The sequence below is a fragment of the Osmerus mordax genome, chromosome 11 (assembly GCF_038355195.1).
Source record: "Osmerus mordax isolate fOsmMor3 chromosome 11, fOsmMor3.pri, whole genome shotgun sequence".
NCBI classification, from domain to species: Eukaryota; Metazoa; Chordata; class Actinopteri; order Osmeriformes; family Osmeridae; genus Osmerus; species Osmerus mordax.
Window position 1 is genome coordinate 9,856,779 of NC_090060.1, and position 23,984 is coordinate 9,880,762.

The 23,984-nt window shown below is 43.9% G+C and overlaps 4 protein-coding genes across 5 annotated transcripts; 1 reads left to right on the top strand and 3 right to left on the bottom strand.

The window, feature by feature from the left end:
* Positions 1–653: 653 nt before the first annotated feature.
* Positions 654–4,555, bottom strand: sarm1 (sterile alpha and TIR motif containing 1). Its single transcript, XM_067246799.1, has 8 exons — positions 3,968–4,555; positions 3,152–3,770; positions 2,784–2,996; positions 2,470–2,561; positions 1,956–2,282; positions 1,606–1,795; positions 1,375–1,496; positions 654–1,124 (listed from the first exon to the last, which is right to left on the bottom strand). The coding sequence occupies exons 1-8, from the start codon at positions 4,423–4,425 to the stop codon at positions 1,007–1,009; spliced, it is 2,139 nt and encodes a 712-aa protein (XP_067102900.1). The 5' UTR covers positions 4,426–4,555; the 3' UTR covers positions 654–1,006.
* A 1,732-nt stretch (positions 4,556–6,287) lies between these two features.
* Positions 6,288–9,962, top strand: vtna (vitronectin a). The gene is made up of 8 exons (XM_067246050.1): positions 6,288–6,345; positions 6,648–6,767; positions 6,880–7,407; positions 7,650–7,789; positions 8,081–8,237; positions 8,516–8,668; positions 8,823–9,527; positions 9,827–9,962. Exons 1-8 carry the CDS (start codon positions 6,288–6,290, stop codon positions 9,946–9,948), a joined length of 1,983 nt encoding a protein of 660 aa, XP_067102151.1. The 3' UTR covers positions 9,949–9,962.
* Positions 9,963–10,221: 259 nt separating this feature from the next.
* On the bottom strand, positions 10,222–15,637 carry scarf1 (scavenger receptor class F, member 1). Of its 2 annotated transcripts, XM_067246049.1 has the most exons (11): positions 15,350–15,637; positions 15,144–15,205; positions 14,893–14,994; positions 14,052–14,589; positions 13,605–13,823; positions 13,312–13,440; positions 12,935–13,041; positions 12,619–12,730; positions 12,407–12,534; positions 12,047–12,184; positions 10,222–11,789 (listed from the first exon to the last, which is right to left on the bottom strand). In XM_067246049.1, the coding sequence occupies exons 1-11, from the start codon at positions 15,445–15,447 to the stop codon at positions 10,654–10,656; spliced, it is 2,769 nt and encodes a 922-aa protein (XP_067102150.1). In that variant the 5' UTR covers positions 15,448–15,637; the 3' UTR covers positions 10,222–10,653. The 2 variants fall into 2 exon arrangements, with proteins under 2 accessions (XP_067102150.1, XP_067102148.1); XM_067246047.1 differs by having other exon boundaries at positions 12,407–12,730.
* Positions 15,638–16,489: 852 nt separating this feature from the next.
* On the bottom strand, positions 16,490–23,689 carry rilp (Rab interacting lysosomal protein). The gene is made up of 8 exons (XM_067246998.1): positions 23,027–23,689; positions 21,872–21,995; positions 20,181–20,302; positions 19,139–19,333; positions 18,592–18,761; positions 18,367–18,489; positions 18,120–18,218; positions 16,490–17,442 (listed from the first exon to the last, which is right to left on the bottom strand). Exons 1-8 carry the CDS (start codon positions 23,369–23,371, stop codon positions 17,322–17,324), a joined length of 1,299 nt encoding a protein of 432 aa, XP_067103099.1. The 5' UTR covers positions 23,372–23,689; the 3' UTR covers positions 16,490–17,321.
* Positions 23,690–23,984: the final 295 nt, after the last annotated feature.

The window sequence follows — 23,984 nt, forward strand, 5'->3', positions numbered from 1 at the left end:
GTATCATGTTTGTTGTTCCTATATACTGTAGATGAGTGCTAAGTCTATAAGGAATCTATAATGTTCCGTATAGATTCCGTTTACTTTGCTGGATTAAACTAACTGCAACCACCCTTGAGGGCCCAATCGCCATGTCCAGTCACTGCATAAGTTGACTCCACTTGCTTTCCATCATATCCCAGAAATGAGCCAAGAAGCATGCTGGCTTTCATTTCAGCACTATGACAGGAAACGAATGAAATGAAACCGTGTGCACACACAGCATTTTTTGTAATTGGAACACAAGAGACTTGTACCTTTAAGGCAAATAAAAACTGATAAAGAAATGCGATATTAGTTTGTTGTTAACACTTCTAGCTGCAATGTTACATAGAATCTCATAGCTGTCAGGAATGGAGTCAAAATGGGGAGAATGTCCCTGTACTTACTGTAAGTCGCTCTGGATAAGAGCGTCTGCTAAATGACTAAATGTAAATGGATAATGCTGGCTGTCAGAGTTAGCTAACATAATATTAGACTGTTTATTTCCTGAGAAAAACACAGTTAACCTGATCACACATATTTAATTACCATAGTTCAGACTTTTTCATACACTTGTTGTTCACAAAATCATAGTAAATCTTACAATTTTCATAATGTTTTGTGTGAATAGAAGGACCCCAGGACGACTACCCAGCTGGCTTTCTTAGCCTGGGGCTGAGTGGCAGTTAAACCACAGGGCTAAGCATGGTGTTGAAAAGCTCTGGGCCTAGAAGATAGATATAACAACATCTGAATACTATTCATTTCTTTAATTGAACTATAGTAACATTTATATTGGATCTGTGGCTGAGAGTGAATAGCTTTTCGTCATTAGCATATACTGCAATATAATTAGCATATAACAGTCTTGTTGTGACATGCACAGGGGTGGGGCTAGGTGTAGTAACCAAGACAATTCTCTTTTTGGAATCCTTGACAGCCAATTGATTTATGCCACCTCTTAGAAAGTTTTGTAACTCTGTGTCTACTTTTGCTTGGACCCCTTCGAGCTCTCGGGGCAGTCGGTCTGGTTGTGATCGGTGTTGCCTTTAAGAAAGCGCAGGATCTTCTCAATGGTGGCTTCCTGGTACTCGTGGGACCACCTGTGTGGACAGGTGAGACAGTAGAGAAGTGATTGACAGTTTGACCTGATATTAAACCTATTGGAGCTGAGGGAATGTGGTATTTTACTTCATCACATAACTATTATAAACATAATATTTTCTTACTTTTAAAATTACGTTTCTTTAGTAATAAACATTCCTTCCAGTAACACTTTATTTTATGATTTGGTGAGCACCAAAGGACAGATTGAATTCCAACTCAGCCTTTTGTAATCTCTCTGTGACTTACTTGATGCCATTAAAGTTGAGAATGGTTCTCATGTCCTCAGGCAGACAGTTGGGGTCAGGCCACACAAAGTTATCTGTGACAGGAACTATGTTCTTTTTTCCTCCCAGGGCAGTGACTATCTCCTGCGGGTTTGATTAAATAGCAATAAGTCAACTAAGTGAACATGGAATGTCTATACAAACACATTAACTACCTACACGTAGACATGAAATGTCAAGACATGCATTTGACCTTGTGCACCCAGTCCTTCATGCCTGTGTCACCGATGCATTTGTCAAGGGCGTTGGCGGATAGCACCAAGATGAAGTTACGTGCCCGCTGCACACTCTGAATAAGCTTGTCCTCAAATTTGCCTGCCTCCAGTTTCTCAACGTCGATAAAGACGCTGAATCCTCTCACCTGAAGGTGCACCTTCAACAGGCTGAGGGAGAGAGAGAAAGAGAGATCAGATAATGTAGCAGGGCGTTCCAGCAACTTCAAGATAACCTTTCTCTTTCCGCTCATCCCTACATACTAGGCCTCTCCCCAGAAACCTTCCATGTGTTCCTGCTCCCCGTCCCCCCTCAGCCCTTAGTCCTAACCTGGCCAGTTGAGAGCCAGTAGTCCTTCTGTAACTGATAAACACGTCTGGTCCAGGGGGTTGGGAGTCAGTCAGGCAGGGTTTGAACGGCTGACGCATGGTTGCCAAGATCCGGGCACGGTGGACACCGTTCTCTATGTGACAGTCAGAAGAGAGCTGCTGGTCGGTGAGGTGGAGAAGGCTGTTGCGGTCAACGCCCGACTGCACCAGGCCGTAGGTGTACTGGCGGAAGCGTGGGTCCACTTCCGCTAGCCAGTCGGCCATGTTGTTGGGGTCACATGTGGAGTAGTTGGCGTAAGTCTTCAGCACGCGCAGGTCTCTGAGGAACCTGATGGACATGACAGAGTGGCAGGGGAGAGGGTAAATTGGAAACACAACTGAACTACACACTGAAGTAAACATGTCCACACTGACATACAGGATCACAGACGGGTAACTGAATTCTGAGATAGAATCTCCCCCATCAGTCCTTGATTACAGCCCAGGCTAGCCTCCAGATTATATCACAGATTGACCTCTTGCGTGTGAGTCCTGTGGTCATGCCCAAGTCAGCACTCAGATCCTGGTCTGTGATATTCAACAATAGGTCTCCATCCACTTGTAGCTCCTACATATGCAGAGACATAGTGGAGTGGTGTTAGATGATCACATTTATCACATTTACAGCAAGCGTTTTTGATACTTCCACTAGATGGAAATCAAGCATTGGCTTTATTTTCTGGGGCCTGTTAGGAAGACTGGATCTCATGGTTCAAATGTTTCCTCTGACCTTTATGTCCTTACATAGAGGTAGCATTCACATGAACACCCGCTCAACACAAACACACACCTGGAAGCGGTCACTATAGGCACTAAAGCCAACTTGTTGGAGCCAGGTTTGCACCTCCCCACTCTTCCAGTTAGGAACAGATGACAGGATACGCCTCGGCACATCCTCACCCATCGCAGACAGGGCCCGCTTGGCCAGGGCACAGGCTGTCCCGTTACTAGAATACATGACAATCCTCTTCAGGCTCTGGACCGCACCAATCTCCTGGAATATCTGGGGGAGGGGGGAGACAGAGTAGAAATGGTTCAATTTTATTGTATTCTCATTTCATTTCCCCATAGAGCCAGTCACAAACAACCTGTCATTTAACAGGTAAATAACCTTAAGTATCAGTCTTTTCCAACTGGTTCATTTGTGACATGGTCTACCTTGGTGTTGCGCTGGCGTGACTTGATGCTGGTCTCGACACACAGATAGAAGGCAGCTATGCACTTCCCCTCAAGCCTGGTTCCATCCAGCAGGGGCAGGAGCTGCTGCAGGTCTGCCGCGGTCCGTCCCTGCATGCTGTGCTCGCTGTCCAGCAAGCTGCGGGCAAATTCATCCGGGTCCAACGATGCGATGAATGGCTCCACCAACTCCAAAGTCCCGGACTTAACGACCTCTTTCTCAATTTCCCGGTTAGCTGCTAGCACGGCGACGGCCAAGCACGAATGGAAACGAATAAGCTCATCCTCTTTGGAAAAGGCTAAAGGGAAAAGCCACTCCGCAGCCTGTTTCTCTATCATCAACCGCTGGCACCGGTGGCCGCCGTACATGGCACAGTTGGCGAGGGCCACGGCGCAGTGGCGAAGCACAGTGGGGTCGGTGCCTCGGCACCAGAACAGAAGTGTGTCCAGACCACCGTTGGTGATGAGTTGAACTGACGTCTCCTCTGTGTGTTTGAACATGTGCTCAAGGATGCCGGAGACACTGCGAGCGAGCTGCGCATCCTCCTGTTCTCGTGTCAGGTTGAGAATGACCCCAAGGCCCATTCGTGCCACATAATCTCTGGAAACGAAAGGAAACACATACGGTGACACCATTAAACCTTTTTTAACATGAGCAACTCAGGATTTTGTAAACATATTAAAACATGCAGCAGTTGAGGTTTTAGTAAGCATAGGCTACTATACACATACTTTCAGGAGGAAGTACTAACACAGGCATTTTTGTCTACAGGTCAGATAGAAAATGTATTTAGACACCTGTTCTCGGACACCAGGATCTGCTCCAGTAGCTTGGCAGACTCGTAGGTGATTTCCACAGCAGGTGTCAGGAGAAGCTGCAACAGCAACTCCAGTCCTCCATCTAGCCTTATTCGGTTGCACATGTCCTCAGCCACCTGACGGCCCACTGTAGGTAAAACCCAGGCCTCCTCCACTAATTGGTATATCTCTGCTATCGCCCTGCGGGTCTCGTCCAAATCCGAGGTATCTTTGGCAGATTTTAATGTTTTAATAGCGGAGCGCAGCGATGGGAGAGAAGAATCCAATACCGCCTGGACGTCTGCGTGGACACCTGGCGAGACCGCTTTTGGGTCCGAGGTGCCAGACCTCCGGGTCTGCAGACGGCTGACATACTCCGGAACTGAGAGTCTTTCGGAGCTGAACATGAAGAAATGTCGATAGAGCCTCCAAAGGAAAAGGGTTAGGGATATGAGCATCTATTGAATATGTCTGTTAGGGTATGAGGGCTATTCGCAGAACCCAATCAATACTCTATAACTGATGCAAATAATCAGTTTCTAAGAGAACGGTGCTCTTAGGCAGTGAACTAAGTGTTTAAGGCCTACACTCAAACCAAATCCACCGAGACAGAGTTGTCCTCTAAACCATAGCATTCATTACAATGACAGCTTGCACCAAATTGCATCATCACGGATGTGATCCTTGAAAACAAAGGAGAAAGACTTACATATCTTGCAATATTGGCACACTTTAGCACTTGACTCTAAATGCCCTCTCCTCTTCAGTCTCAGAACCTATTCGGATCAAACCGTCAAAAAACTCAAGACGAACAACTACACAAAACCTACATACGAAATGAGATGCCTTTAGCCAGTAATGTGCATAAAACAAACAGTCGTCTCGTCTTTGAAAGACTATTCGCACAGGATGACGTTTTCCGGAGGAGTTGGTTATTGTTATACACAGCTCGATTGTTGTGTCCCTTGTCCGCATTAATTGAGGCTACCAAAACAAAGAAGCACTGTTCATCATAACATGCCTCCCCCACATTCCCTTTTCCGCTGAATAGTCTCACGTTGTTAATGTATACTAATATTCATAACAGTTTTCTTAAAATAACCACTGCGTTTTCTCATTCCCTCAACAGCATCTTCGAGCATCCTCCACCCATCGCCTTTACGTAGACTATATGTCTCCCTCAGCATCAAGAGCCCTCACCCCGCCCTCTCGTGGTTGCATGTGGACCACCAGGAACAAACTACAATATTGTCGAAATTCGCTGTACAATGCACGAAAACGAATACACACAAAAACGCTTTTGATTGTTCAAGATGTGTGCTTTTTCTTAATAGTTGCATTGGTTTGCTTTGTTATACAGAATATAGCGTAACTTTTCAGCAGAGCCGGCCCGAACCAATAAACAAAGGGCCCCCTACACTATTTTTGTTTAGGGAACCCAAAACCCTATGACCCGACCCTGCTTATCAGCACCAAAACCAGGCATTGATTATTGAAGCACAAATGGAGAAAATAAGTTCAAACTCTAAGACTGAGTCATGTGTTGGAAATAAAGAACCTTAAGGGTGATTTTAATTGTTATTTTGTGTTTTTGTTTTGTTTACAACTACAGTCCAGCTTTAACTGAAAGGCTAGACCTCTGTTACAGTTTTGCTCTGCAAAGTCAGTCTTTTCTCATTACCATAGTTATTTTTAAATTCTGTAGCTGGAGCCTGTCATAGTTTTACGTAATACCTATCCACCACCCTACCCCCATAGCAAAACACATGGAACTGCATGGAACTAAACTGGAGTTTAGTCATTCCTGATTATATGTCACTTCAGAGTGTTAAACCAGTGTGTATCAGGATAAATAGTTTTACAGCAGAAGTTGTAGCGAGAAGAGAGATCTGAGAGCAATGCTGTTGTAAACTTTCCTTGTGAACGAGATCATTCTTGGTGGGTAGTCAAGATGATTGCAACCAGTGCCTGCACTTCATCATACTTAATCCTTGTCTACAGCCCTGCTTTATTAAACACTGCCCACATTATGTCTATAGGGTGACCATTTTATGTTTAATTATCTTAATTAACAAATTACTTCAATCAAAGAGAGCAACTACTTCCTCAAGGAAAGGGAAAATTCTAACCCACAAATATTTCACTTTTCACTGTGCCCCTCTCATTCTACGAAGTAATTGCTTAAGCAGACCTGTTCAAAACAAAGTTTAAGTCAACATACATAAAGGTTCAATGACCAGTGGCCATTGATTAGTTGTACACAGTCCAGGAGCCTTGCATGTCCACCTCTCACTACATTCCTATTCTCAAGAGAAACAGCATGAAGTTGGGGCTGATTCTGCTGCTAGCCACATTGGCCACTGCATTTGCTGCAGAGGGTAAGTTAATTAATTTTTAGTCTGTTTAAAAAGAAAATGGTGTTGTTGTCTTCACATTGACAGGATCCAAATGAAGGCATAAATGAAGTAAAAAGCTGTTTGTTAAATTAGGTTATTACAAGAATTACTTGGTGATTCCTTTGATGCTCCTAACATATGTGATAGAGTACGGTATATCACATCCTTAGTCCCTTATGCTCATTGTATGATACACTGGAATGTGATGTGATTGACATGTTGTACAAGTCCCTGTCTCAATCCAACTTTTGTCAGCGAACTGATTCATGTGTGCACTGTGTTAGAGTCTTGCATGGGCCGCTGTGAGAATGGCTTTGATGCTCAGAAGAGCTGCCAGTGTGACTCCATGTGTCGGTATTACAAGAGCTGCTGCCTGGACTATGAGACGGCATGTCGTATGAGAAGTAAGAACCTTGCCTTGTACCTTTACAAAGATCCACTCTTGGTCATGTTGATCTGAATAGAATGCTGAGTTTTCTCTTTAAGTGTTACTGATATAATGTTTTGTCTATTCAGCTCGAGGAGACACATTTGTCTTTGCTGAAGACGACGAGGAGTCTCTCGACAGCACCCCCACACCAATTGCCACCATCAACCATACCCCAACCGTTGACTCTGGCTATTCAGGCCATCAACGTGGGCCAAGACGCCATGACAGTGTTGTTGCTTTCTCTACTACTCCTGCCACGCAGGCCTCCCCTGTAACAAAGGCAACCACAGTTCCTACAGCTATCAAAGTCCCTGATACACAGGAGGAATCTCGGTCACCCCAGGATCCAACAACAGACTCCCACGTCCGACCCAACATCCCCACAACTGGGAAGTCACATATCAAAGTGAATGTCCCGACAACTGAGAAAGATCCCAGGAGGGACATTTTATTGAGACCAAATCTGGCAACCCCAGAACCAACGACAGCCCCTGTCACAACCACAGAGAGAGTGACCACCACCAAAGCTCCAGACCCAGATGCGGAGGCTTGTAGCGGCCGGCCCTTTGACTCTTTCATGCAGATGAAAAATGGCTCAATCTATGCCTTCAGAGGTGAGGCTGGGAACAACCCAGTAAACACAATCAGTGACTAGTCATTCACAAGTGATCAGTTAAATGAGATGTTTGTATCTAGGTCCAACAAAACATTGGTTAATTCATTATTCATAACTCAAATAGATTAGTCACAGTATTTTGTTTTGTCAGTATATTATTGTACTTACTGTAAAATGGATGGATAAATTCAGTAGGTTGTTGAGAAGACAGCATTGCTTACAGCTGTGTGTCTTGTACAGGGGAATATTTCTTTGTGCTGGATGAAAAGTCTGTGCTTCCTGGCTACCCCAAACTCATCAAGGATGTCTGGGGCATCAAAGGGCCCATTGACGCTGCCTTCACTCGAATCAACTGCCAGGGCAAAACCTACATTTTCAAGGTGGGAAATACTGTATATGTATAATTCAACTCTAACATGTGGGACATTTGATTGGTATAAACATTTACATGTATGTGTTTTGTTGTGAATGTTATTACCTTGACTCAGAATGGATAAGGTGCTTAGAAGACACTGCTTATCAGAGGGAAACTGTGTTGCCAGTTTTGTGCTTCTGATTGTTCTAAATGTTTACAGGAGCAGAGTACAAGTGTTAACCGTGAAATTATCCGCTACATCACAACACCGACAAAAAACAATCAATGCTGATCAAAGGTAATGTTTTCATCACAGAGAAATCAGTACTGGAGGTTTGATGATGGTGTATTGGATGAGGACTATCCCAGAGACATTACTGTGGGCTTTACTAAGATTCCAGACAACATAGATGCCGCCTTCGCCATGCCAGCCCACAGTCACCATGGCAAAGAGAAGGTGTACTTCTTCAAAGGTCTGGACACATCTGACATTTTTTTTAAAGCATGGAGGAAAAAAAGACAATTTATATTTAAAATGTGACTATTGAAATACACCACAGCTATATCACACATAATTTTTAACTTTAACTGACAATGAGGTTATTATTATTATTTTTTATTTCTTTCTCCATAAACTGTACAGTCAAAGCATTATATATATTTTTTTTACATATACAACCAGAATTGTATTACAAAGATTTACAATAATAGTAAATCTGTAATTACATCCTGTGTATCTGTGTTTTCTCAGGTGACCAGTACTACCAGTATGAGTTCCTCCACCAGCCAACTCACGAGGAGTGTATCAGTATGTCAGAGAGGTCCCCCTCCACCCTCTTCCAACGCTACACCGATGTGTACTACAACAACTGGGAATCCTTTTACCATGAGCTCTTTGGAGGCAGTGAGTCATTTTTTGTGTCTATCCTTCTGTGTACATGGTTAAACAACGGAGTTTGTGTGAATATGCTTTTTTACTCATATCAGCAGCTTAATGTCTTACTTTCAGCTGTAGACTTTTAGTGTACATTCTTCTCCATCTTTTCTCATCCCCTCAGAGCCCATCCGTCATGATGGGCACCATTTCATCAACAAGGACTGGGTCGGCATCAAGTCACCTGTGGATGCTGTCATGGGGGGCAGGATCTATGTTGCCCCATGGGTCTCTCCCCCTGGTCGCAATGACCGACGCCCAGAGGGCAACTACCGCCCCAACCAGCAATGGGGGCAACAGTGGGGACAACAACGGGGGCAACAGTGGGAGCAACAACAGGGGCAACAGTGGGGGCAACAACGGGGGCAACAGTGGGGTCACCGCAGGCAAAACCGATCCCCTTTCTGGGAGTCTATGGCTGAAAGAGGAATGGACATGGGTCAGGGCTTCGCTGAAAGAGGTATGGACATGGGTCAGGGCTTCGCTGAGAGAGGTATGGACATGGGTCAGGGCTTCGCTGAGAGAGGTATGGACATGGGTCAGGGCTTCGCTGAGAGAGGTATGGACATGGGTCAGGGCTTCGCTAAGAGAGGTATGGAGAAGGGGCAGAGGCTGACAGACCCGGAGATGGCGATGAGGGAGATGTTGGGGAGCGACTTGCGTCAGGAGCAAGACTGGGACCAGGACCAGGACCGACGGAGAGATTACGATTATCGCAGACACTATGAGAGCGAAAGCTATTACTCCAGATATCCCACTGCAGAAAGACACTACTGGGAGCTCGTACGCAAGGGCCAGCCCCTGCAGAGCGTCTACTTCTTCAAAGCAGGTAATGAGATGCAAAAAACCCCACTTTGGATATATTTATATGAGAATGTATTTGTAAAAGGCTTATAGTCATTTTATGTGTTTTTTAGTGTCTGGGTTATTTAGTCTTTAGGATTGATTATTTTATAGTATGGAGGGGGTTTCGGTCGGTAAACTCAGCCGGGAATGGAGTTCTACTGACAATAATAATCAGTATAGTACATGACATTAATCGCTACTGTGCAATCACCAGGAAACAAACACATTGGAAATAACCTGAAACCCCTGTTGTTACAACTTCTTTGTGTCTGTGTTTCCCAGATAAATACTACAGAGTGGATTTGAAGACCAAAAAAGTCGACTTTGCAAGCCCCCCATATCCCAGATCCATCGCTAAGTACTGGCTCAGCTGCCCTGAAAACACAAAGGCAGAAAAGAAATAGTTTCTAAGGGGGAGATTTTATTGTGTGTTCATTTAATCCATTAGGTACTGTGACTATGCTATGTTGTCTTTACAATTTGATTGAAACATTTACAACTGTATATATATAGGATTTCTTTTTGATGAAAGATCTTAATCTTGATTAAACAGTCATTGGGATAATACCTATCTCTTCACAAAGACTGCATTACCCATAATGCCCCTGTGCATAAGTAACGCAATGTCAATAAACATGCTTGTATCTGAGGCTATGCAGACTTTACAGCTTACCTACACAAACCCATCAACCTCACAGCTAAGCACCCAATCGTTAATCATAAATCATAAAAAGTCCAGATGGCTGTCATCCATTCCGTGGGGTCTTGGTCTACTCTCCATCATCCATTTGAAACCATGTTTGGTTGTGCCCATGTTGTTTTAAAGTACACGTGAACTTTTCTATTTATTGTATACAACAATTGAATTGTATACAACAATCAAAACAACCTATTCGGTAACAGAAAAAATATATACATCTTGTCATATATGTGTTGAAACATGAAAATGAGACACGTGTTTTTTTTCTATAAGCCAAATAGGTAACAAGCGTTGTATTAAATTGACTGAAATATTTGACGACGTAAGACACCAATGCTCAGCCTTTTCTTCTGTTTTTCAAGTCTTTAAAACAGTTTCTGACCAAAATACTGTCGAGGCAGTAGCGTCGTTATGAATTGTTTATCAGAACATTCTCATAACTGGGCTCATTTTCCACATTGACCACCAGGCCCTGGTTAGCAATGACCTCACTAACAGCGTCCGTAACAGGTCCCACTGTCAGGTACCCACTCTCACTCTGTTCCAACCCAGCATCAGCGCCCTCCAGCTTGACCTCTTCACCTCTTACATCCGGCCCAGCCACCGACACCACTTCCGGCACGCACTTTAAAATGGAGGAAAGCGGCCTTTTGGGAGTGGCGCCATCAGGTGGCGGATTGTCAGTGGAGCCTATTGTTCCAGAGGAGCTGGGTTGTGTCAACTTTCTCCTACTGGGCTTTCTCATGGTCACCTCTGCTACCACTGGGGTCCCCTGCTCCCAAACGCTAGCCCGGGTGCCCAGTTTCCTTCTGGGGGGCTTGATGATGACCTCCACCCCTTTGGTCTTGGGCCTCCCAATCTCCTGGTCTTTCTGTCTCTGGAGGCTGCCTAGCCGTCGTAGCATGGCCTGAACGGGACCTTCAGAGGTGGGCTCCACTTTAGATGTGGGCCTGCCAGTCTTACCCACAGTCACATACACAGTGGTGATCTTATCTGTGCCTGGGTCTACCTCGTGAGCATCGGTTGCTGGCGTTGGTGTTTGAGCCTTGCAGGCAGCAGCATTCGACATGGTGCGTCTTCGCCCGACCGCCCCAGGGACTTGAAGGGTGGAGCAAGAAGGGGTGGAGCTGTACCTTTCTGTGTCAGAGTCTTCCCCTCCATTGCTGTTGGACCCCTGGTTGTCCAACATGCCACTTTTGTCCTCACCCATCAGCCCCCCATCAGCTAAGCTGTCTTCCCCTGGTTTCCCTCCTCCTCCCTGGGCTTGGAGAGCAGAGAGCACCAGGGCCCCCCAGGCCGTCTTGGGCTTGGTGCGGGGGGCCCCGGGGCATGCCAGGTCCTGGGTGGAACCACGACGCTCCTTGGGGCTGAAGCGTGTGCCCTCTGCAAAAGAGACTGAGGGCCTCTTTGACTTGGCGATGCTGGAGGTGCGAGGGATGGCAAAGGGCAGGGACATGTCTTCACTGCTAAAGCCAGATGGATCAAGGAACATGTTGCACTTGGAGCTCATCTCCTGGAACTCACCTCCCACCATCGATGGGATGTCTGTCAGAAAGAGAGAGAAAGAAAGGCAGGTTATGTGAGGTTTTAAGGGATGGAGGGGAAAAGGAGCTAAAAGCCAGATTTCTGTTAAATGGTGTTTTGAAAAAGAAAACATTACTATCTACCAATAAAGGGCAGAAGGGTATTAGACTTCCCATGTACTGCAGTCCATATGAATGACTCACAGTCACGGTGATGTATGCAAAAGGAGTTGATGCATTTTGTGTTGAATTCCCGTCATTCAGGAAAGTCTTCATTACCTTCCCTGGGTGGGACACAGTAGAGTGCCTCCCCTTCTTCCTCATCGCTATCGAAGGACGAGCCCTCTGTGACCCAGCCCGAGGACGGAGGCTCAATAAAGCTGTGGTTAAAGTTCAACTCCGGATCATGGTGAGAAACTGGAGAGAGATAAAATGCTCTGAAAGCTCACATGTCATCTCTAAACTATATCCAATACACCATTAAGGCAAAACATAATTTTATGCAGAACATTTGTATAAAATCCTCATAATTCTATGTTATCCATAATTCTAATGTTCTCTCTGTAAACCTTTCGTGAGATGTTATAAAGTTCCATGAGGGAATATGACATGACATTAAGCTATAGCTGGGAGTCTCACCTGTGACTCTGGGCAGGCCTGAAGACCAGACAGAGATGCAGGGCACGGCTGAGCTCACGTTGGCCAGGACGTTGTACACATGGTGTTTCATACGAGAAGAAGAAGTAACTCCATCAGCTACGTTTACCCTGAACAACCATAGTGAGATTGGGGAGTCAGGAAACAGTGTGTTTGTTTGTGTGGGGACAGATTCATTCAAGTTTGATGTAGACCTGTCTTTGCCATCTGCGGGCCCTCCACCACAGCAGCAACAACAGAAAACCAGGGCTAGTATCAGCAGCAGCAGGGGGACCAGCAGGCCTGCAATGAGAGCCCCACGGCCACCTGACACACACAGAGGCACAAGCATACACACTTTTAAAAACCTGTTGTGCACAAACACTCATCAACAGAAGGGTACCGACGAGTGCATACACATGAATTGACTAATCAGTGCAAACAAACAGAGGCACACACACATATAAACACACACACACACGATACACTTCATAAAGAAAAGCATGGATGCACAAGCACCCAGGAGCATACTGTGTGGACAGGCGCCTGTGGTTGGATGGCAGGTGACATCCTCTCCACAGTCACACTCCGAAGAGCAGTTGAGGCCATACCGGTGATCAGGACATGTGCTGTTACAGCTGGCCCCATAACACAGAGAGAAAAGTACAATCATGACCTTTTCTTTTAAAATTGTATTTGTATATGTATGTGTCCTCCATTTCAAATACACATACACACTTACGAACACACACTGTACAAACAGTCGAAAAATGAAACATAAAACAACAGGCTTGCAGATAGAGTAATGCAGGTTTTTAATTTGAATGATCTTTGTGTGTGTTCTTTTAATAACACGTTCTGGTGAAAATGTAATGAGTGATTTCTGTTTGCAGAAACTGAATTTTCACCTCTCTCCCTGGAAGCCAGGCTTACAGACACATCTTCCCGTCACATGATCACAGTGGCCATGGAAACAGGGGCTGCACAGGAAGCGGCAGGCATCCCCAAACGTCCTGTCAGTACAGGGCTGGTCACAGCTGCAGGCAGGCACACAATGAAATGAACGAAATAGCAAGTATGTCTTTTTAGGCCAAAATAATTTCCATTATCAAATTTCCCCCCCAAAAAATGACAGAAATTGTAGTATTTAAAGTCAGAAGTATCAAAGTTGCTTCCTCTAATTCTACATTCACACACTCACTTAGGTCCAGTCCAACCTGGGTCGCAACGCCAACACTTCCCTGTTGTGGGGTCACATGGTTCACTGTTCCTACAATGAGGGCACTTCTCCTGACACTGGTCACCATAGTGACCGTACGGGCACTTGATGTTGCACCGTGTGCCATTCCATCCAGACTCACAGGCAACACATGTCCCATCAACAACAGAGCACGGCTGGCCACCTTTACAATGACCACAACTAGAAATGAGAGAGAAAGAAAGAGATTACAGATAATTATTCAAATTGGGAAAGGAAAACTCAAACACAAAATAAGCCAGGAAACCACAGTCAAATCCAAACAACCAACAACACACAGCTGTCTCTAGTCTGAGTGACAAAAACGTACTTTAGTAACAAAGAATCTGTGTAAAGTGCACTGATTATATAATCCCAAACACATGCGCTTACTGATTTACCTTAACTTACCTGAGTTTACACCTGCTACCATACTCCCCAGCATCACAGGGCATGTTACAGTACTCGCCCTTATACCCAGGCAGGCACACACAGTCCCCACTGTTAGGGTCACAGTTGCTGTGTTCCATATCGCAGTTGCAGTGCCGGTCACATGCTGGCCCCCACCAGCCAGACTCGCACTCACAGGTGCCCATCCTCTGTTGGCATGGCGAAAGATAGCAATGGCAGCGCAGGGCGCATTTTTGTCCCCAGTACCGAGGGGCACACTGGCACCCGCCTGTCAGCTGGTCACAGGTGGCACCCAGGGCATTCTGCGAACACTGACATGTCTTGGCACATGTGGGTGTCCACCAGCCCTCATCACAGGTGCAGTTGCCATAGACTGGGTTACACTGTCCGTGGCGGGCACACTTGCAAGCGTACTGGCACAATGGGCCCCACCGGTTGGGGAGGCACGTGCACTCACCAGTGACGGGGTCGCAGTGCCCATGTGGGTAGCATTGGCATACCTTGCGACAGTCTGGTGCCCAGAATTCTGGTGGGCAGCCTACAGGAATAAATAAGATTGTTGAGGGTACAGCAACACAAAAACATTGGAACATGCAAATAGCAAATATTTATTTGACAAATTGATGTACTCTCTACACCAAATAATTTGTTGCTTTCTATTTTTCTCTCAACAAGAGGCACAAGAAATGTTGAGGAATAATGGCCTGTCCTGTAGTGAAGTGTGGTAAAGCTGCCTCTACCTACCATAAACTGAAAAAAAAGGCTCAGCTATTTCTGACTTTACAGCTCAGGATGTTTGGTTCATAGCTATCTTGGTGAGATGTTTTCAGTCTAAACTCACGTGTCTTGCAGTTGGCCCCGTAGAAGCCCGCCGGACAACGACACACTCCCGGGTACACGCAGATCTCATCTTTTTGACAGGTTTGCTCGCCCTCACAGACAGCTGAACACAATACAGATACAATACAGAGTTCAGGGTTCAGAGTTCATAAATCAGGTCAGACCAACACACGGTCAGACACATTAAAGGGCAACAACATACATTTGAGAAAATGTAGAAGAGTAAATTATTTTTAGGCCACTGATACTCACGTATCGTGCACTCCTCTCCTTCTTGTCTCCACCCATTACAACATACAAGGGTGGAAGGGTCTCTGTTGGTAGAGAAGGAAAAGATACACTACTGTAAAATACACTATATCTTGACCTCAAGTCAATAAACTCATTAAGTCAAAAGAGAGGGAATTCTTTATAAGGTGCTATGAGAGAAAGATTGGATGAAATTAGAGCTGCCATACCTGAGATCCTGGCAAACATTCTTTCCAGAAGGGTCCAGATTTTGTGCAGAGAGGTTGCAGCAGAGCAGTATTCCAAGACTTGTCAGAAGAAGGTCCATTTCCACACCAGAACCAGATCTGAATCAGTCCTCACAGGTCAGACCAGAGCAAGACTAACAAGTACGTTAGTGTCCACAATATCCAAACCAAGTCTTGTTTGTTCTTTTTAGTTCCTCAATCACCAAGTCCAAGTTTAGGACAGGTTGTATTTCTATTTTCCTACCCCCACCAATCTCTCTCTGCTTTACCTTCAACTCCTCTCTTCCTCCTCCTCCTTCTCCTTGGCTTTCTCTTGCATGCTGTAGTTGGTCAGTGGTCTGGTGAGTCCGGTGTGGTCCAAACCCCTGGATTTCCTCCACCAGCTTCCTGGGGATGTGAGGGTCATTTCCTCCTATTCAATCAGACACTGGCTTTTTAAATACCGGACCACAATCTAAGATTCTGGGAAAAGGTAAGCAGCAATAGTCATCGATCAACTTGTGTTTTTCAGATATTATTTGATCTTATAATTTCAGAGAGATCAGAAACCTTATTTTGCCAATATACAAAGACAGTACACATTTCTCAGGAGTTTCACAACTTTATTTGGTTTTCATAGTACAACAGCTTGTTGTTTAAAAATGCATGCTTACAAAAATAAAATGTACAAAAGTGTTGTAGGAAATCTGAGTGGGGCCCTCAGGCTACACCAGAAGCAAAAGTTTGAATGTCAAAAAAAGTCAGACAATTTAGACATGAAGTCCAAGTATCTTTAGCATATAGGTGAGAGGGCAAAGGGGTTCGAAAAATACACAGTTGTGAAATGAAAATACTTTGTATGTACTTACTGCATGTGTTCACATATCGAGGGTTGGACAGTGAGAACATATACAAACCTTTTCCCACCCACCCCCTCTTGAGGAAAAAACAATTCCTCTTTAAGGGCAGTGACCAATCTACAGGGGCTAGTGTCTTAGTCTTATGAACACACACACAAGCAGCAAACGCACGTATACCCATGACAACCACCTGAGATACCACCAAATTAATTCTTTGTCAGCAGGTGGAAATTATTTAAAAGATTGTTGAAAGGTTAAAAAATACAATGAGATTAATAAAGTTTGGGACGAGATTTCCAAACATTTTATATCATACATTCAGGGTCAAGGACTGCAGTATAATCACAAATAAAGAACAGAAAAAAAGGCAGTGTGTACCACAAACTGACTGATTGGATGATTGTGTATTGTTTGCAAGAAAGTAGTCTTGCTGAAACCAAGTCATGCTGAACACAACTGAGTTGATATTTCAAAGGAAATTACCTTATCATAAGGTAAATACATGATTATTAACAGTTTGAGCTCATAAATGCCCTCTTGTGGCACAGAAGTATACCTACAGTTAATAATAATTTCTGTGGGGAAAGAATACATCATGGTATCAACTTTGGTTAATGATCATTGTTAAAACACCTATAAATACCATTATAAAATATAATACTTCCACATTTCTTTGTGGATTTATATGGCATGTACCATACTTTTCTATATCGAAAGATCCCTATCAATCCTGTACAACACAGTTGACACCAATGCAAGAAATTGATGGAGAGTATAACTTTTCAAAACCATTCCAGAGAAAACCCAAGGAAGAGAGGAGGACAGAGAAAACATTAACACATTTGAAGAGGGGAACAGCAAAAAACAAAAACAAAAGGGGTACAACTAGAAAGTGGGAACACCTTTAGGTGTTCACTCCGGGCATTCAATTTTGCAAGACCCGCAATTCATGCTGTATACTGTGTTGGTTTTGCAACAAAAAACAACAACATGTACCACACATGATAATGTGCTACAGCTGACAAATAGCACTGTGGATACACTAGAGGGCAAAGGTAAAATGGTCAGGAAGACAAATGTACATCAAGAAGGGTATGTTGAGGAGGGCGGGGGGGTCAGGGCGATTGTCTGGGCTCTGTCTCGGCGTCCTCGGGGACAATGATTTCCCAGGAGGAGCTTGTGGCGCTCTGGTGGGAGGGGCTGCGGCTGCTGCCTGAGCGAGTCAGGAAGCCAAAGCTGAGAAACAATGGAGGAGTTGACAAACAAAGGTCAGGGGTCAGGACCGTCTGTCACCAGTCACAGATAAAATACAGGATGATGGCAGGTGACCCAGATAATGTGTTAGACACTGTCATAAGAATGTAATAAATGGTGTTGTTTGTCTACCCTTCATTAAGGTTCCTGTGGTTGTCCTTGCAGAAAATATTTGTTCAGAATAAAGCTGGGTGGAACCCCTTTCTTATTACACACATTTCTTGAACATTGAAAAGTGATATGCCTCTATGTAAGGGTAAAGTGAGGGTTCATGCTGATGGAATCAGTCATGCGAGTTATGCTGAGGTATTTAGTCGAAAAACCTGCCTATCAACAAAACAACCAACCAACCAATTGATTCTTATTTACCTTCGACCAATCAGAAGCCTTGGCATTAAGACTATGGCTGACACAGCTGAAGCTCATTGTTTTTAAGATTTACAGAATATAGCAGGCATTCCAGTCTAGACACATGCCTGTTTAAGTCTAATAAGGTCTTAACATGTTCATGTCACGCGCAACTAACACAGGTGCTTAGTATTGCTTGAAAGTGACCATCAGATTATACTCTGGGACCGTTTCCACCAAAACAATAAACACATACTGTACATGCTGTTAACACATGAATGTACAGTGACTGATAGGGTAGCAGCACTCACAGGTTTCTTATGCGAGACTCTGCAGGTTTCTCCTCAGCGCCATCTGTCTCTGTCCGGGCTTCTCCCCTTTCAAACAGTGGGCCCTTATCCTCCTCATCGCTGTGGAAACCAATCATTACAGGGAGACAATGTAAGTGTGTGTTTACATTTCTACCGCATGTCTGACCGTGTCATTCATAAAAATTACTATGGCATGGGTCATTATTCTTAATTTGTGTGAGTGTGTGTGTATGTATGTATGTCTCACCTGCTGCAGTCGTCCACTGGAACACCCAGCATCTTGGCCTTAATAACTGTTCTCTGCTTCTTAATGGCAGACCGCATTGCATCCAACAAGAAGCCCGGGCACCTTTCATCATTTAAAATCTCCCTTCAAGACACACACACACACAGATGAAGAAAAACAAACAACAAAAGTAACAAAAACTTTTAGCTGCCATCCCCCATGTGCGACCACAAATATTCAACCCACCTCTGGTAGTAGGCAAGTTCTTCCTGGACCAGGAAGAGGTTGGCCTTGAGCTCATTCCTCTCAGACAGAATCTCCCTGACCTCCTGCTTGGTGAAACAGGGCCTGTTTGGATCCTTCATGTCAATGATCATCTTGTCCGTCAGATCCAGCTGTGTCGTAGATGGACTGCCCTGTTTAAAACACACCATTTACCACACTTTTGAAACAACTGATTTTAACTGCTACAATGTAGAGAGTGCAAGGAGGGTCAAATGCTATAGTTATAGACTTGTGGACAACACTAGCGAATTATAAAGATCAAAGTTCGACAGTTATTGTATGGGAGGGAAGGTGGTGTCATGTTCCCAAGAATGACAACACAGTAGGGTGTCACAAACCAGCAAAACAAGGCAGTGAACGTTTAAACCCCTTTCTAATTCTGATTCTCATTAAGTGAATGTACCATGCTGAATGCCTATTTGCAATATATGCAATGTGAACACTTAAATAAACATCATGGCTCATTAAATCAACACTCACACACCACTCCTTACACAGCCCTCCTTACCGTGCCAGCACCGCTGAGCGAGTGGGCCTTCTCCAGTTGGGAACTGAGGCGTTCTATCTCTTTCTGTTTCTCCCTCAGGTCTGCCTCCATGTCGGCCTTCCTTTCCACGGCGCTCTTCACCTGCGCCTGCACTATGGTCTGCTTGTGTCTCAGCTCGCTGTTCATCTTCATGAAGCGCTCCAACTGCTCCTGGAGCTGGACGACACAAGCACAGGTAAAGCACAGGTCCATAAAGGATACAGTTTACAGACAAGCACGTATAGATCCACAAACAAGGCCACAGGCACACGTGGACACACACAGACACACAGGAGAGTGAATTGATTCATACACGTGTCGAGGTCAATGGAACTGCAATTGCAAGCGCACACACACAAATAAATGATAGGACACACACCTACATGCAAATCAAACCGATGCAGCAAAAGAGGGCATATGTTAGACCATAGCCACAGCACCCAAAAAGGAAGCTTTCCTTTCCTACACTCTAATCGAGACTCTTGGCTTAGCTGAGTAAAAGCAAAAGAAAACACAGCTGGTTCTGACAGTATGTAAAGCCATTATATCAGATTGAAAGAGAGGAGTGGAGCAGTTGCCTAGACTTGTTCTTGTCTCTAAGGTGTGGTTCAGCTGACTGAAGTCATAACCATGACTATTTTTATGTCAGTGCCCTTCCCGGATTTGCTAAGAGACTCATGTGTATCATCAACTGAAAGTAGTGTTTATGACACTAATCTTGTGGATGTTTCATCCTTTGTGTTTGTCCATACTGTGTACTCTGAGTAACACACATTCCCTATGTGTTAGCTGATACAGTACATTGGACTTTTTGTGTGTGTGTGAGTGCCTGTGCATGCATTTATGAAAAAGCACAATGTCCATTGTTTTTGAAACTACGTAGAGGTAATAAAACATTTAAAAATACTAAGATACCCAACAAATTCAGTAATAACTTCTGCATAACACATTGATGGCACACAGACTTTACAATAACCGTTGACCCATTATTAGAAAGCAAGTCTGTGTGTGTGTCTATTCTTACCGCTTCTACCTCTTTGGACACACTGGTGATTTCCTGTTGTTTGGCCCTCAGCTCATCTCTCTGCTTGTCCACCACCTCCTTCAGTTTCAGCATCACCTCCCGTTCCTGCCGCTGAACGCGGTCTAGAACACAGGAAACGTGATACAACATCACCACTATGGTCCTTCATGGGTCAACATGAAGACAACCGCATCATTTGTGATTTCTTCACTGTCAGGTTGGACAAAGTGTGGTTCATTAATGGTCAACATGAAACAGCACTATCAATGATGATAAACTAAATTAAAGAGTTATACCAAAGGTTTATGTGTCCATTTAAATAATCTGTATTATACAAATATGATTGACAGGTACTCAGTATGTGTACATCATCAATCAATAGTAAAAAAAGAAAAAATGATCAAAGAGTTAAAGAAGTTGCATAGTTTATAGTTGGCACAATAACATATTCATGGCCTGCATTCTATTGACCATCAACCTGAACCTAAGTACCACAGCAAAACACCCTCAGTCTGGACTCGCTTAAGGTCATGGCTTAAATATGGGATTACCCCCCTGCACATGGCTGTATTTAAGACCTCATTCTATACTGTGAGTTAATTCTGTCTCCATGGCTTGGTTAATGACACCTATCTTTGTGGGGCATGTACCAGGGATAGACATGGCAAGTTTATCAAAGCTGTTAATTTACATTTAGTCATTTAGCAGACGCTCTTATCCAGAGCGACTTACAGTAAGTACAGGGACATTCCCCCCGAGGCAAGTAGGATGAAGTGCCTTGCCCAAGGACACAACGTCATTTAGCACTGCCGGGAATCGAACTGGCAACCTTCAGATTACTAGCCCGTGACCCTAACCGCTCAGCCACCTGACTCCCAATTGCAATCTAGATATTACAGGTTTAAACAGCATAATATAGGTTGGTTGATTCTGATACTGGCCTGTGATATAACTTCTTAATTGTCTTAAATTTAATTATAAAGATTATTAGATTGTCTTTGCAGCCTCTGGGAAAATGAACACAGGCAGATTCTTTTGCTGAAGTGAAACTGAATTGAATTATCCTGTTATTTCCCAGCACAAATATAGACGTCTTCTCCTTCAAGTAAATATGTGCCTATCAGCTTGGGAACCCTTACATTCCTGTAAATAATGCCACATAACTTTGTATGACAACAAATCCAGCTAAATTCCTTTTCGTAGAGTAAATTAAGATCTTATAAATCGATAATACTGACAATGTGTATAACATTAAATCTATCACGTTCTCAAGAACATACTGTATATCACACATCCAATGAAAAGGTCAAATCAAACTAAAATAGCTTCTAACTAAGTATTGGTTAGGGCACTGCTATATTAAACCATCGCACAGGAGACAGAGAGATTTAACTTTTGAAATTCCTGTTGGAGCAGAAGTGTATTATTTCCGTAATAATACTTAGCATGATAGTCACACACCCACTTCCAAAACGGGACAAAGAGGAAGTACAAAGGGATTCCATGGTCAGCCAGTGTTTTCTCCCATGACCACAAGTATACAACAATGTGTCAGCACAATCACTGTTCAGCACAATCACTATTCATGTGACTTGCACTACAATAGGATGTTTTCATTCAGTTGGAGTGTATTCGGCTCGGTGTCTGTGTGTTTATGGTCATGAGTTTCAAGAGCCTACACTCAAACCAACCTTCCTGCGCATGGTTGCCCTTCAGACGGCTCTGCAACTCCTGGTTGTCTCCCTGTAGCTGGAGCACCTGGGCCTGCAGCTCCTCACACCTCCTCCTCCACTGCTCCTCCTCCTGTCGCACCTCCTGCAAGGGGACAGGGGAAAACACACCTTTGGCTACCGAGAGGTACAAGGCCAACTAGGAAAACAGATTGTCATGCAGTCTATAGTTTATAATTGTCTATTGTGGAGGAATGAAATCTATACTGCTAATTGAATGCTGCTATTTCATATGTTCTATGTCTCTGTTGAATAAAAAGATAATCAACCTCAGATATACCTCAGATATACAAAATGTGTAATGACAATGCTGAACATATATTCCCAATATAATCAATGCTCCAGATATAATAAGTAACGATAATGATGAACTCATATTCCAAATGCATGATTATGCACCAAGATGTGACTGTGTCTGTGAAAGTGAGAAATAGGCCTTGCTCAGGAGATTGTATCTTTTATTGAGGAGAGGAATGTAATAGTCAGTATACTGGAAGGGAGGCGGGAGGGCTACACTATGGGACAAGGAGAATGTACAAACAATGGACCTCACAACTCTTGAAAGAAGATTCATTAGACGGTGGAGAATGTATCCCTTTGCATCTGGACATCACCAGACCCCCCCCCCCCCCCCCCCCCCCCCCCTTCTTATCAATAAACTACAAAGAACAGAGATTCAACCTTGCATTTTTCTCCACCCAAATGTATTCACTAAGAGGGCAAAACTGGACAGAATTGTTTTGGTCACTGAGGCTAAATGTAAACAGCATGGACAATCCCTTTACTCATATTCAACACGTGATCCTGATACTAACATGAAGTCATCTGTCTTCATGATAGCTTTAGCCGAGATACCTTCCGCATGTTCGATCTGTCAAACAAGCACACTGGGGTTTTTGCCAACTGACCAAATGGCTACAGCTTGGCACATTATTAGAACGCCACATTTTCTGAACTTTAAAAGGTTATATAACATGATGGGAACATATATTGAAGACTGTTGCAGGAAGAACATTACATGGGTTTATTCGTCACACAATTGACATGCGCAAACTAAAGGCCTTAAGTTCAAATGAACAACCATTTGATGCCTTTAAAATTGCCGCATTTACTCACCCGTATTTCATTCTTGTTGCAATCTTCGTTTTCTTTTAAAACTCTTTTTTTCTGTTGCTGTACCTGTAATGTTTCGAATGCTTTGTATAATTCCTCTTCCTTTGATTTGAGGGAATTATTTCGTGAGGCATAGCTCTCTAAAAGCTCGAGGACTTTAACTATTTTAGGCACGAGTCCGAGAGCGCTCTCTTTACCGTAACCGTCAATAAGTTTTTCCACTTCGGAACCAATCAGTTTGGCTATTTCGTAAACATCGTCTACAGTTAGAGTTAAACATGTCCTTTCAAAACAACCCTGTTTATTTTTATCATCCGTCAGTTCATTCCTCTCGCAGTTGCTCTCCATGCTGCTCGTAGCCTATAAACGGTTTACAAGAACAGAACAAAAACTCTACGAGAAATCAAAGAGTCACCGTGACATATGTCATATCATCTGTGACACAACGAAAGCGAAATTGCATCTCTACTGGAAATACATTAGCGCGTTGTTTCAAGTGCATGTATTGCAAGTGCAGACATCTTGTCCGCTACACAGAATGCCTCTACCTTACAGGTTGCACGTTACAACTGCAGTCTTCCGATATTACGTCACACAAATGTATGTGCAAGAACATTTATGTCTATCCCGAAAGGAATAAAAGGAACATTGAGTTCTGGTTTGGTACTCCACTCTCGACTCCCTCACTTGTTTTTCAATACAAAACCCTCCTACTTTTCTGACCAATGTAATACGAGTGCGCTCCCGTACACCACAACCGAAGAGCATGACCGTTCTATAACAGAGGCTTGGCTTACCAGGTCAACCGTGCTTTAATGGATGTGACGGCGCATGCAAATTGTATTTCCTCTTATGGCAAGGCAAATGAGGATATTACACTTCTACAGTTGATCATTGAGCAAAGAAGAAAATGCGATTGATATCCTCGAACATTATGGAAGTTGATAATGTGTTCTATAGT